Below are 14,971 nucleotides of genomic sequence, written 5' to 3'. Positions count from 1 at the left end.
TAATGGAGAAAGTTAGAAACATTTGGTCTTGATTTTTGAGTTTTTCAGTATTTTCTTCACAAACAGTTCTATCAAATATACCATACAATAAATTTTATATACCAAAATACTTGGCAAAATTATTCATCTTTTTTTACAAGTGTCCAAAATAACACCAAATAACAAAAGAGCTGATGATGTTTCCTCTGCAAGATTGGTTTGCCAAATGGCTAATTTCTTCTCACAATTGTACAAAATAGCATCAAATAAGAAAAGCACATCCCAGGACAATGCGGCCAACAGATCGACACTTTTCTGTTCAAATAGCTTAAATTATACTTGTATAAAGTAAAAAAAGAATGAAGTCAAACAGAAAAACTGCAACTTAAGAGACAACAGGATGTGGTAACACAAGTTTTCTTTTCCAAAAGCAAAACATGTTTTCTTATTGTGTTCAATTAATGTTTTTATAAATCCGTGTCAAGCCAACTTTATTTTCCTCACTAGTAAAAACTTACCTTTTTTGTGTATATAGGATACAATAGGTTTCTATATGCATGATTTTTTTTTTAAATATTGGTTATATTTCTGAAAATCATCAATAATTTGGATGTTGTTTCAAGTTTTCGGGCATAAAAATCAAAAAGTCCATGTAGCAATTCACCTCCCAATTTTAGGCCTTAAAAGAAGTCATGGTTGTTAGTATGTTTCCCGAGAAGACAGACATTCACATATTTCGATAAGTTGCCTTCATGATTGTGTAAACTACTTTCAGGGAAATAAAGGAGGTAAGGATTACTTTGTAGGTTCTGTTTTTGCTTTGGCCACTTTTTGTGGATTAAAGCAGCAGCCCAACCAAGGTAGTATGTTTCTTACAAAGAATGAATTTAAGCCTATCCTTCAGGATGGGCATTTCTACTAGTGCACTTGATATGTCATATTCTCCGTTGTAGATGTGCATTTTGGTTTTTCTTTATTTCTCATATTAATGTATTTTGTTATATATTACTCTTCCAATTATGAGACTTCCATCCTCTTTCCAGTGCTTTCTTGAGGAGGCCCGCCAGATAATGCGTCTTCCACCTCGTCATTCAACTGCCGAAGCTGACCTCATGGTTCCGTTTCAGCTGGTAGGTTTCTGATCAAGTGATCATGCTTTTCTAGACCATTCAATATTGTCAGCTGTGAATATGATTTTCGGCTTTTTTAATTTACTGTTCTCAAATTTTGGTTACTTTGTCACACTCTACTCTATTTTTGTCCTAAATGACATTTAAGGCATTTAAGCTATCACAAAAAGTTCTCAGCTAATCTTTGGCTGCATAAACTACACTAAGTTTATCAAATCTAGTAGCCTCTCTTCAATGAAGTGTTCTTGGAGTGACAGTTTTATAGTGAGGAATTGTTCACAATAGCATCGGATGCGTGGAATGTCAGATTCTAAATTCATTCATATTCTCATTGGACATTTGACTGCTGATAACCTAGTTTGATCTGTTTCTGCAGTTTATCTGCCACATCTTATTGATTAATTAAACTTGGCCTGTAATTAGCCAAGTATATCCTGTGTGAGTGCAATGTTGTATATGATACTGAATATTTATGTTTGATCTGGTAATCAAGCTGTATGTTTGTTGCATTAGACTCATGTTTCCTTGATAGCACAAAAACACCTACCTTAATCACCTTGCACCATTGCTTTATGTTTATGGTTGGTTCCATCTTGGAGTTTTAGTCTTTTGATCTCTGATGTTCTTAAATAAAAGGAAAGAGGCTGCTAAGTTGACCATGCGAAAGAATATCTTCAATGGTATATGCAATTTTCTTTATAGTCATCACTCTCATGAGCATCTCATTAAAAAAGCGCTAGCTGCTCACCTTCACCTTTTGCAAAGCATCATGCAAGGTATCCTATTGTTGAGCAATCCCTAAAGTCACCTTCAGTGCCTTAAGCACAAAAGCGTTGCAAGCCATGTGACTTTTTTATACCTTCATTCTTTGGATGCACCCTTATCAAATCAAGAATCACCCAGAAATTTATGCAGGCAGTGAAATTCTCCTAGAATTAACCATTGAGGAAACTTATTAATGTCTCCTTTAAATGAGTTTAGCTTTTGGGTGCATAATCTTTCAGATCTTTGAAACCTGGATCGGTCAGACCAAACTGACTTGATAGTTGGCAGCAATCGGATGAAACTTATGGTGGCCTTAAGACTTTCAGTTTCCATGTATTGCTGGATACAACTAAATAGAAGTTTATATTTGATGTCTATTAATCCATTATTTTGAAAGAGACAAACTCGAGGTCCTGGATTGGTCCTAGCTGGCTGGGTTCCTTGGGGAATTTGGATTGTTGACTAAGGCTTGTTTGTGTATCTCTTTTGATCTGGTTCATCTTTCTATGTTCATACTTCTTTTAAAATGTACGTATGTTGGATAGATGCAATAAGGCATTTTTTTATCTGTTTTTAACTCCCTCAAACTTTTTCTACTCTAGGTAGTTTGACACATGGTCATAAATTCAAACATTTTTTCTTTTTCAGGCTGCATTGAAGACAATAGGTGATGATGACAAACATTTTTCAAGAGTTTCACTGAGGTACTGTTCTTTGCTCTATTTAATGTGATCATATGAGTTACCAATGTTTTTAGTTTCCTGAGAAAATTCAATTAAAGCAAAATTTCCTCTTTTTTTGTTTGTGTTTTCTTTCCCCATCAGGTTACCATCTGAAGTTAAAGTAGCATCTTCCCAGTTGGATATATCAAGTTTGAAAATTGGTGGTGAAAGAAGATCTGACTCTATTCTAGATAGCTCTTCTCTAGGCCTACTGCCCGATGGATGGGATGCTATTGCGCTTGAGTATTCAGTTGATTGGCCTTTGCAACTTTTCTTTACTCAGGAAGTTCTCTCCAAGTAAGATTTTCCTTGAAAGTGCAAAAGATGAAACTTTTCTCTCTCTCTCTCTCTCTCCATTCTTGTTATGAATATTAGCGGCATTTGATATGCTTCATCTTTATTTGCGTCGTGACTCATATGCTTCAAATTATAAACTTTGTTCAGGTACCGCAGGGCTTTCCAGTATTTGCTTAAACTTAAGCGTACACAAATGGAGTTGGAAAAATCATGGGCATCAGCGATGCACCAAGATCACATGGATTTTGCCAAGAATCGTAAAGAGCATGAAAAGTGCTCTGTTTCTGAGCAACGTCGTCAGCGTTATAGACCGATGTGGCATGTTCGGGAACACATGTCCTTTTTAATCACAAATTTACAATTTTACATTCAGGTCTTCATTTTGGAATTCTTTTGCTATACTTTTTATTTGATGGATTCTACTCTAAAGTGCCATTCTGTTATCAGTCATCTTTTATTCTGATGTAACATGACATAAATGATTGGTATCATCTGACTTTGTTATCTAATCTTGACATAGTGGCTAGTAGTGATAAAACTTCTAATTTGATCTAGGAAAGCAAAAAATGCTAAGAATTGTGGAAGCGAAATGAAGAGAATGAAGAAGACATGATGAAATCATGAAAGGAAAAAGAAGAGAGTGGTGGCGTGAATTGTGTGGGAGGAACAACTTGTTTTCTTTGGTTATGACGAGCAATATGTGACAGGTCCCACATGAATGCAGAATTAAGATAAAGTATGCACACAGCTTATGGTTTATAATGAATGCCATTATTTGTATTTTCTGTCTCCCTTATAATTTTCAGCAATGATGAGAACAACGGAGATTGTTCTTAATTATCCAACAGTGATAACTTATAAGTGCTTTGGAGAAGATATCTGGAACTTGATCTCTGGCAGAATCAGGTCATGGCTTCACAGCTGTCAATTTTATTTTTAATGCATTAAATGGCACCTTGGTCATGGAAAAGGGGGTTGTTGAGAGTAGGTGAAGATGATGCAATCATGAAACTGTGGTAGATAATAACAGTTATATATTTATGTTTTTCATCAGTACTGGTCCTGCTGGAGCTGGAAATTTCTCATGCAACTAAGCATAGACCTAGATGAACACTATATTGGATTTATGCGTTTTTGGGATCCTTCCCTATTTATAACCAGTGATAGTATTAGAGTCCAAGAGTTTATTAAAAGATATTGCGTGTGTTACTCTGGGAGTCATTGGATGTGAGATGTTATGAGATCTTTCACTAAAGACAATATATGGGGGTATTATTGAAATGAATAGGGATACACTTTTTATTCATTTACATGGCTACGAGGCAACAAAAGATAGCACATAGGGATTTGTATTTTCCTTTTTTTTTCTCAATATGAATGTAGAATATGTGACCAAAAGGATTAAATGATCATATCTGGGATACTGGCCTCATAGTATCAAAGTAGGGAGTGTTGCCAGTTGTTGGATATGCTTTGATTTGTAGATCAAGGAGAATATCATATAGTCATAGTGATTGCATCTCTGTGAAAGAAAGGGGGATATGTGTTGGCAAGATTTTTCATGAATAATTCATTGATTAAGGATATGTGGTGAATCTGAGAACAGATTCACCTTGCTGATCACTAGATAAGGCGCTAGACCAAAAATGAATAAAAGTGTATGAAACTAATAACTTTTTATTTATTTCAGATGTGATTTTGAAAATAAATATATTGATCATAATCATTGTTGAACATAAGTGAATTTGTTAGCTGTTCTAGTGCAGGGCAAAAAGCATCAGAATTGATTTTTTGAATTTGTGTATACACAAGATTTGTGTTGCTTTAACTGGTAGATGATAATTTTTACGAAGATCACAACTAACACAACCTTTTTATGACTGAATTGGTTTGAAAAGTTCAATTAAAAAAACTAGAAACAGAAACAATGTTTCTTCTGAAAGCAGGAAGTAAGAATTGTATCCCGAAGCTTTTCCATTTTCACTATAGAGTAAGAGGGAAACATGCCTGCACTAGCAGGGACATGAGTGGCTGCATAGTAGTTGATTATTTTGTTGGCAAGTACTATCACTCTTGTTCTTCGTAGTTGCAAAAGCATGTGAAAAGATTGGATGTAGATGGTTTGGAAAGAGAGAGATTATGACTCATGGTTTTCCAAAATGACGAGGCATTCTATGTGCATCAACAATTTCTTGAAAATGAGTTTTGTTTCAAAGTACTGTTAATAAAGGGCATTATGCTTAGGAGCTAACAAGGTGAGGCACACACATTTTTATAAAGGTAGTAGGGTGGTTGTATTTGAATTGGCCATGTCCATGACCGTGAAAGGAACCACAATCACGTCCTTTTCTAGATTGTAGAGTCCAATTGGTCATATTAGGAGAATTTTGTGGACTTTATACTTGGCAACTATACTTGTTTGGGGTGAATGCCACCCATTCTAATTAAGGGAGTCAGTGACCATAAAAGGCTTGAACTTCCATCTGTGTGCCGTTTGATAGCTGTATTACTTGATCCTTATCCAAGAATGTGTGTAATAGGGCCTAGCATGGCAGATTTGTGATGCTCTTCTTTCAGGCAAGATTCTTCATGGATTGAAGGGCTGTGCTTTAAGAGTTGAAAAGTAGTCCTCAATTGTGGAAGTCACATGATGCTTTGGAGCATGCTGTATGCTAATGTTCCATAACCCAATATCTGTACATTTATATGGCTTATGAAGAAGAATCCCTTGGGAGGTTGTATGTGATGTATGCCACCAACTGTTGATCGTGATTCATGAAGGCTTCATTTTTGAAATTTCAGGTATGAAACTTGTAGTCTTTCTGTCATTGGTAGTGATGGTGGTCAAAGACATTCGATTCTCTCATTATACTGCTCGTTAATTCTTAACTTTAAACAAAGGAAATCAAATGTTGGCCTATGTAAAAGCATTAGGCAATGACTAGGTGCCTAGGTATCTAGGTATCATTTAGAAACTTCCAAAAAGAATATTTTAACAAAAAATATCTAAAATTTTACAATTTAATGATTATTATTATAGTTAGCATTTAGCAATATATGGTAAAAAGCTTTAGCATTTTCTTGTTAATTGGCCACCTAGGTGCTTATCTACTTGCACATTCACCTAGTTTTTTTGTGCTAACAAGTTGGGATGAGGTGACCTTCTTGGACACATGGTTAGAAAAGAGGGATTGATGGAAGGAAAAAAAGGGTTTGGCCGTAGTATCCTTTTCCCAAACCCGTTTATTCTAGGTAAACCACTGAAATGGAAAAAAGTGCTAACCATAGCATCCATTTCTTTTATTGTGCGGGGCAGGAAGATGCACATCTAACTAGGCAGCAGCTTTCATTTTCCTCTTCCCATTGACCTCTTTTTCCTGAGAGCAGGCTTTAAGATGGTACACTTTAGAGCAAAAAGAAAGGAATGACAAGGGGAGAAGAAAGAGAGAGATATAAAAGAAAGGGAGAATGTTTGATAAACAAGATCATGTGATCTAAAAATGAAAGGTGAAAGATGAGTAGAAAATGCTCCGGAAGAAAAGGGAAGGATGGATTGACTTTGGAGTGGTTGGTAGTCAAGCAAAAGTTTGAGAAAAAGTTAAAGAGATGTGACTGGATCTGAAAATAGGTTACAAGATAAAGAAATTCTGATTGTGGAAAGAAAATGATTAATTATGGGCAATTGACAGAAAAAGATGAGAATTGTTAGTTGTAAATGATAAAGAAAAAATCAAATGGAAAGAAAAGAAAAGGTTGAAGGACTATAGAGAGCATTTGCTAAAATAGAATAACGACCAGAATAAGAAAAGAAGCTCAAATTGCCAAAGAAATGCCAACTGTCAAAATTACTAGAGATACATGCATCTTGGTAGATGCAATAGCTTAGCTTCAGCTTTACCACAACTAAGGCTATCATGATTTTTTGTTTCTTTTTCATATTTTATTCATTGCAAAATATTTGTTATTAATTTGTGATTATTGGATTTATGATGTTCTGTCTTGTTTTGGAGCTGATCACTGCAATTATTGTATGCTAAAAAAGTCTGTGTATTTCTAGGTGGATGTCATTGAGTCTCAGTGGAATCTTTTGCAAGATCGTCTTCAAAGCTCACATGATTTTACAGAGCTTGTGGGCTTCCATCAAGAGTGAGGAATCAGTTTCTTCCCATGTTTTCTTTTTAAGTTTTTCCCTTCGAGTTTCTGGATTACTGTTGGGATATTTTGAGCCATGAGTATATTCTGTCCCTACACTATAAAAAGTTTTCAAGCAATAGATAGCTTAAAGTAAATAAAATCAAGGAAAATATAAATGGATTTCTTTGATCTAGGATGATAATAAAGATCGGCAAGATAATTAATTAAAAACCATGCTAACAAATATGATATCAGAAATAAGTCCCACATTCCATGGTATGATTCTCCTTTGAGAAATGAAGTGACACAATCTGGCATACAGATTAAATTTCCAACAACATTTCTATCCACCACTACAATAAGGGAGAAAACCAGTGGTTCTGTGAGTATGATCCTTTTAGTGTTGGATCTTTTCTGTCTAGGATTCTCCTCATCAGTCATTAGACCCTTCTTGTGCTAGTTGAATCATGTCCCTGGATAAAGGTGTTTTGTCAATATTACTTTTTGTTTACAATCAACATCGGGTTCAATGCAAGTTATCCTTAACAAGGTTGGCTGTCTCACCTGCAGGGATTGATCATAGTATTCTCACAAGTCACACGTACATGGGTTGCCTGGAACTATGGAAAACACCAGTAGATTGCAGGCTGATGTGGACTTGATCTATCATGCTGGTTGAGTCGAGTTTTCATTTGAGCCTCCAGTGCTGAACTTTTAATCATGCACTATGTAACCGCGACATGGCTAAATAGTCGCCGTACCTGTGTCGACACGGGCGTGGGTACGCCACGGTTCGGGTCTCACACTACGCCATGGTTCGAGTCTAGCGTAGACCCAAAATCCCTGGTTTGACCCAGGTCAAAGGGGGCAGGGTCATTTTGGTCCCACCCCACCCGATACATAATGCCCCCTCCTCCCACCTTGATACATAATCCAAGACCTCCCCCTTCCCACACTCAACAGCATAAGGGGAGAAGAAGAATAAGAGAGAGAGAGGGAGGTACCTACCTCCTCCTCCATCTTCTTCTTCACCTCTTTTTCTCCTTCGTACCCGAGAGAGAGAGATGGGTTTGTTACAATGATGGCCAATAATTATTTTTCTTCTACTACTGTAGTTATTATTATTACTATAGTTATTTTGCCTTCCAAAATGTGGAGGCTTACAGGTCTTCACATTGTTGTTGCGCTTAGATATCGCCAACACTTCATCACCACCTTTACTCATACCAAAACGAGTTTCTTCTTGGACTATTTCGGCAATGACATCTTCAAGGGGAAGATGTATAGATCTATGTAGGAGAGAAGATCTAACTTGCTTAAATTCGGGATGAAACCCATACAAAAATTGAAAAATCTTCTTTTGTTCCATTTGTTTTCGCCTAATATCCACATCTTCCATGGCAACCCACTTAGGCTCCAATAGTGCAAGTTCATCCCATAGGGGGTTTAAAACACTAGAAAAGTCGTGGACACTTAAGTCCCCTTGCTTGATAGTTTTAATATTATCGTGCAAAAAATATGCTCTTTCCATATCTTTTTGGTTATACATACCTTTCATGAAGAACCAAGCATTCACCATTCTAAATTTAGCAATGTTAGCACATACCTTAAGGTCATCATTATTCATGAACCATGCAAGAATTTTTGCATGGTTATTTTCTCAATCTTCCACGTTCTTATGATGATCTTCAATGGCTTTGATACGAGCATCTCCCTCCAAAGCCTTCTCCTAATTTTGTGAGCTTGAGTTGAGGCTCGGTGATAGTGCCCATCACATAGCCTCAAAGTTTCTTTCCTTTAAAGTTATTCTCCATGACAGAAGCCCACATCACATAGTTTTTCCCATTTAGCTTGAAGGTAAGGTCAATTTTTGACTCCACATTCTCTATTTTGAGTGAGAGAAAGGAAGATGAAGAGAATGACAATGGTGGAAGTAGCACATGATTCCTTTGAATTTTTAGTCACAAACACGATCACTTGATGGTACTGTTAAATTGTAATATGGATTTTTGTCTTCTTTGTATATATATATATATATATATATATATATATATATATATATATATATATATATATAAAATACCCAATAGGGGGTAAAACAGTCTTTTTACACATTCTTTTTTGAGAATATGTTTGTAATTTTATATTTTCTGTTTTTCTTTTTTATTTTCCTCATATTAGACATGAGGGGGCCCACAACATACACGTTGGAGCCCCCCATGTCTCCAACATGTATAAATAGGGGTGACCCCCTTGTGTTTTCTTTAAGGCTTCTCATAAAGCCCTTTGACATTCAATAAAGAAGTTCTTTAATTTTTCATGCCTTTATGCATGTGTATTTGTGCCTTTGTGCACTTGTGAGTGTTCTCCTTATGCCTTTGTGCACACTTCTTGTCTCAAGTGTTGTGTTTTTACAGACACTCTCTTTATAAAGATTTTCATATGGTATCATAGCAAGGTTTTTGAAGAAAGAGGATCGTGTGTTTCTTCATATTATTGGGTGCCTCAAAAGGCGTGCCTTCAAATTCATATTCTTGGTAATTGGCGTGAAGACTTTCTTCAATTCATTAGAAGAATACCATATCAAGTAAGATCTAAAATCTTATTGTGGTACGTATCTTTGTCTTTCTCTCATCTCAAATGGGTGAAAATTTGAGAAAAAGATTCTCATTTCTCTCTTGGCTTCAAGCTTAATGGCTCAAACTATCACGTTTGGGCCGGAAATATGGAAGCCTATATAAAAGGAAAAGGACTTTGGGGTTATGTCCAAGGCTCAATCCCGGAACTGGAGCCTAAAATCACCTTTATAGAAAAAGGTGAAATTAAGATTTTTGAAGGAGAAGAGAGAACTAAAGCTCTTGAAGAATATAGCAAGAGACGCGAGGAGTGGGAAATGAAAATTTTCAAGATCTTATCATGGATCTTTTCATCCGTTGAAACAAGAATCAATGCGAACATTGTAAAGTTCAAGAAAGCATCTCAAGCATGCGAATACCTTGAGAAAATGTACACTTCAAGGGACTTATCCTATAAGTACTACCTCCAAAAAAGGGCTTTGACTCTTCTTCAAGGTGAAATGACCATTAGAGAATATTTTGCCGAACTTTCCTCTATTTGGGATGAGCTTGCCATGCTCGAACCAAAGTGAAGCGGAGAATCCATAGAGCTTAGACATAAACAACTTGAGGAAGATAGGTTCTTTAATTTTTTGAATGAGCTAAGGCCTGAATTTGAGCAAATTAGATCCACTCTTCTATCCTCTTTCACTTCTCCCGCTCTTGAAGATGCCATTACGTGGAGAAGAAACTCGTATGTGCATAAACAAGCAAAATCCAAGTGTTCTTGCAATGCCTTTACATCAAGAAGAAAATGATGGAGTAAATGTTGTTTCTAGTCCAAGGAACAATTTGAGAACATACAAACCCCCTCATTTTAAAAATCAAAATCAAGGATCTAATGGTGGACAAGGCGGAAGAAGGGACTATAGCAAAATTGTATGTCATTTTTGCAAAGAACCAGGACACATCAAACCGGTTTGTTCCAAATGGAAGAAATTGTTGTTGTTTGAAGAACACTACGTGAAGATTAGTTTGACGCTGAAAAGAATGAGCGTGAGGAGAAGTTTGACTCTGAAAAAGAAAATCCATTAACATTAGGTCTAATCTCCTTTAAGTAGAGATTAGCCAAAATACCTAAGTTACAATAGAGACCTGAAAAAATGCATAATAACAAACTACCCCTGTCTATGTTTAAACTAACGAGAGTATAAAAGGCACATGCCTAATACTCTAAACACTCTCCCTCAAGCTGGAGCATAGATATTAATCATGCTCAGCTTGTCACAACATCTAAGGAAACTGGAACTAGCAAGTGGCTTGGTGATGTCAGCTACTTGATCTTCAGATGAAACATGTTTAGTACAGATGAGTCCAGTCTGCACCAAGTCCCGTACATAATGACAATCAACTTTAATATGTTTTGTTCTCTCATGGAACACCAGATTATTGGCAATATAGGTAGCAGCCTTGTTGTCACACATCATTGCCATAGGACATGACACTTTCACTTGAAGATCAGTTAGAACTGATTTGATCCACATCATTTCTGCAACAGTTTGAGCCATAGCTCTGTATTCTGATTCTGCACTTGACCTGGCTACCACTGTTTGCTTTTTGCTTCTCCAAGTAATCAGATTTCCTCCCACAAATACACAAAACCCAGTTATCGATTTTCTGTCATTAACAGTCCCAGCATAGTCGGCATCCGAATAAGCAATGATTTCTAATGGCAGGGTTTGACTGAACAACAACCCTTTTCTTGGAGACGCTTTCAAATACCTAAGAACCATCATAGCTGCCTGCCAGTGATCCTTATTAGGTTTATCCATAAATTGACTTATCTTGCTCACTGCTAATGAAATGTCAGGTTTGGTCATTGTCACATATAACAACTTGCCAATAAGAGAACGAAAACTACTTCTGTCTATGGATTTTGAATCCTCATCATACATATGGCCCTTAGGGTCCATAAGAATATTTGCAGGCTTAGCCCCTAGCATTCTTGTTTTCTTAAGAAGATCTAAAACATACTTTCGTTGGGACAATACCAAACCCTCACGGTTTCTTGAAACTTCTATTCCCAAGAAATATCTAAGAGGACCAAGATCTTTAGTAACAAAATGAGTCTGAAGATGGGCCTTTGTATCTAAAATTTCTTTGGAATTGTTGCCTGTTAGTATGATATCATCTACATGTACCACCGTCTCAACAATCCCAGCGCAAGAAGTTTTAATAAGCAGAGAATGATCTGAGGCTGACCTGACAAAGCCAAATGCTGACATTATCTCAAAAAGCTTTTGGAACCACACACGAGGGCTTTGTTTAAGACCATAAATGGCCTTCTTCAATCTGTACACCTGCTGCTTACACTCCCCCTCAACCTCTAATCCAGGAGGTTGCTGCATGTAGACAGTTTCCATTAAATCCTTGTATAAAAAGGCATTTTTCACATCAAGCTGAGAAAGGGTCCAACCATAGTGTACAACAACAGATAAAACCAACTGGATGGTGCCAAGACGAGCGACAAGCGAAAAAGTTTCAAAGAAATCAATACCATAGGTCTGAGTATAACCTTTGGCTACCAATCTAGCTTTATACCGTTCAAGAGAGCCATCTGAATTATACTTAAGAGAGAAGACCCACTTACTACCAACAATATCTGCATCATTGGGCGGAACAACTAGATCCCATGTACCATGTGACAATAAGGCATCCATCTCATGTTGCATTGCTTGCTTCCAATTGGGATCCAGAAGAGCTTGATGATGATTGACGGGAACAGATATCGCAGACAACGCTAAGATGAAATTTCACATGTTCCTTCCAAGCCGTACATCTGTGACATACTTAGAAATAGGATGAAGAGTGCACTGTCTTTTTCCTTTGCGTAAAGCAATAGGCAGATCATCATCTACAACAGATGTTTCAGGATGATCAGGAATACTCACCTCAGGGGAGGGGGAAGATGGAGGCATGCAATCAAGTGGTGATCGATGTGTGTACACTAGTGGAGGATCCCGGTATCGTTGCACAGAAGGATATTCAACAAGAGACTCTTGGGGAACATATTCCAAGGGAAAAGGAGGAATAGGTAGAGGACAAATATCACCTTGACTTTCTTGCACTTGGGGATGACCACTTGAGAAATAGGGAATCGACTCAAAGAAAGAAACATCCGCACTAATATACTCCTTTTTGGATATTGGGTCATAACAACGATACCCCTTTTGGTTTGGAGGATACCCAAGGAAAACACATTTTGGTAGACTGAGTTGTTAGCTTGTCCCGATTTGGTTCCAATCTATGTACAAAGCACACACACCCGAACACTTTAGGTGGAATATGAAAAAGAGAAGCCTCTGGATAAAGAATTTGGATAGGTATACGATCCCCTACAGAGGTTGAAGGCATGTGGTTTATGAGAAAACCAACAGTTAACACTGCATCTCCCCAATATAATGCAAGCATATGGGATTGTAACATTAGACACTGGGCTATATTTAAAATTTGCCTATGCTTTCGTTCAGCCACCCCATTTTGCTGAGAAGTATGGGCACAAGATGTTTAAGGCTTAATCCCACGGTCTTTGTAAAACTGCAACAAGACTTTAGTCTTAAATTCAAGAGCATTATCAATGCGGACAATTTTGACACCTGAATTAAACTGGGTTTGAATTTCAATAATCAAAGATTGAAGAATATTGGGAACTTCTGATCTTTCTTTTATTAAGAATAACCAAGACAATCTTGAAAAATCATCCACAATGACCAGATAATAATGACAATTAGATAGACTTGGAATCCGACTAGGACCCCACACATCTACGTGAAGAAGATTAAACAATTTATTACTAGACCGACTCTGACTAGACGGAAAGGAACTTCTGTGGTGTTTGCCAAGTTGACAAGCTTCACACTGTAGGATAGCTGATGAAGAGATTTGGGGAATAACTCTACGAAGTTTAGGTAACGGAAGATGACCAAGACGATGATGCCATAGCAAGGGACTGAAAGAAGACTCAACTGCAGTATGGGCTGCTCCACCTGGTTGACGCATATAATAGACACCACCTTCCTCATAGCCTCCACCAATCCTCTTCCCCGTCAGCAAGTCCTGAAACATACAACACACATGATCAAATATCACCCTACAATTTAGTTCTTTGGTGATACGGCTAACTAACATTAAATTTTGTGGAAAAGAGGGAACATGGAGCGCATTTGTCAACTGGTGATCGGAAGATAAGGAAATGTTTCCCTGACCAACAATAGAAGAGAAGCTACCATCAGCCAAAACCACCTTTCGATGATCTGAAATGGGTTTTAGGTTTTAAATTCATGAGAGTTTCTACACAGGTGTCTAGACGCTCCAGAATCAATGATCCATCTACTACCTTGGCAAGCTAGATCATCACCTGCGGAACATGCAACATCTGCCATGGGAGAGCTGGAACTGGTTGGACGACAAGCCACTAGATCATCATATTCAGCACGACTAAGAGTAATGGTATCCTTTGAAAAATCTGCAGGAGCATCTGCACTGACATTGACAGCTTGGGCTTTAGGAGCAAACTTGGATGAAGGAACAGTAGGGCGTCCGTGCTTGTCAAAGCATCTATCTTCCAGATGTCCAAGTCTGCCACAATAGGTACATTGAAGTCTGCCTCTACCACCAGTACTTCTACCACGACCTCTCCCTCTAAGGTTAAACACAGAGCCCCGTCCATGAATAGACGACATAAAAAGAGCGGAGATTTGGGATTCAGATTGGGGCTGAGAGAGTGACATAGAGAGTCTACTAAGGTGATTGTATGCTTCAGCTAAAGTAGGAACATCAGAACTCGTCAACATCTGGACCTTTGCTACAGAATATTCTGATGACAGACCTGTGAGAAATCGTGCCACCATGGTCTGTTCTTGATGAACTCTCTGGTTGTCACAACATAGAGGTCTATGAGCATTTAACCTCTCAAAAACAACCTTTACCGAAGCATAATACTGCGCTAAGGTTTGGTCTCCCTGTTGAAGTTGATAAATTTCCTGTTCAACCTGTAAAATACGACTTACATTTGTTTCCTGAGAATATGTATCTCGAAGGTTATCCCATATTTGTTTAGCAGTAGTGTAATAAATGAGACCATCAGCAATATGTGGTTGAATGCTATTCATAATCCATGAGATAACAATGTCATTGTCTTCTTCCCATGTAGCATATTTACCCGTCTTCTCCTTTGGTTCAGATTCTAATAAGATATACTTCCTGCGATGGCCTGAAACTGACATTATAAAAGTACGAGACCATCTAGCGTAATTTGTCTCGTCTAATTTAACAGATGGTCCATAAGAAAACGGATTTGCAAAAGCTTTGTATTCAGGCAATGACTCCA

The 14,971-nt window shown here is 37.4% G+C and overlaps 1 protein-coding gene across 2 annotated transcripts in view; it reads left to right on the top strand.

Annotated features, from left to right (window-relative positions):
• The window catches only part of GCP4 (GAMMA-TUBULIN COMPLEX PROTEIN 4), an 80,089-nt gene that overhangs the window by 50,884 nt on the left and 14,234 nt on the right, over window positions 1-14,971 (top strand). For both annotated transcript variants that reach the window (XM_090002034.1, XM_090002033.1), the window contains exons 9-13: window positions 1,023-1,109; window positions 2,523-2,578; window positions 2,699-2,893; window positions 3,041-3,266; window positions 6,951-7,039. In XM_090002034.1, coding sequence (XP_089858160.1) covers window positions 1,023-1,109; window positions 2,523-2,578; window positions 2,699-2,893; window positions 3,041-3,266; window positions 6,951-7,039 — 653 coding nt within the window. The remainder of the gene's footprint in view (window positions 1-1,022; window positions 1,110-2,522; window positions 2,579-2,698; window positions 2,894-3,040; window positions 3,267-6,950; window positions 7,040-14,971) is intronic.

This window comes from Nuphar pumila, chromosome 3, assembly GCF_984573655.1.
Source record: "Nuphar pumila chromosome 3, dmNupPumi1.hap1.1, whole genome shotgun sequence".
Lineage (NCBI taxonomy): Eukaryota > Viridiplantae > Streptophyta > Magnoliopsida > Nymphaeales > Nymphaeaceae > Nuphar > Nuphar pumila.
Note: the sequence above shows the minus strand (reverse complement) of the source record. Positions and strands in the feature narration are given on the sequence as shown.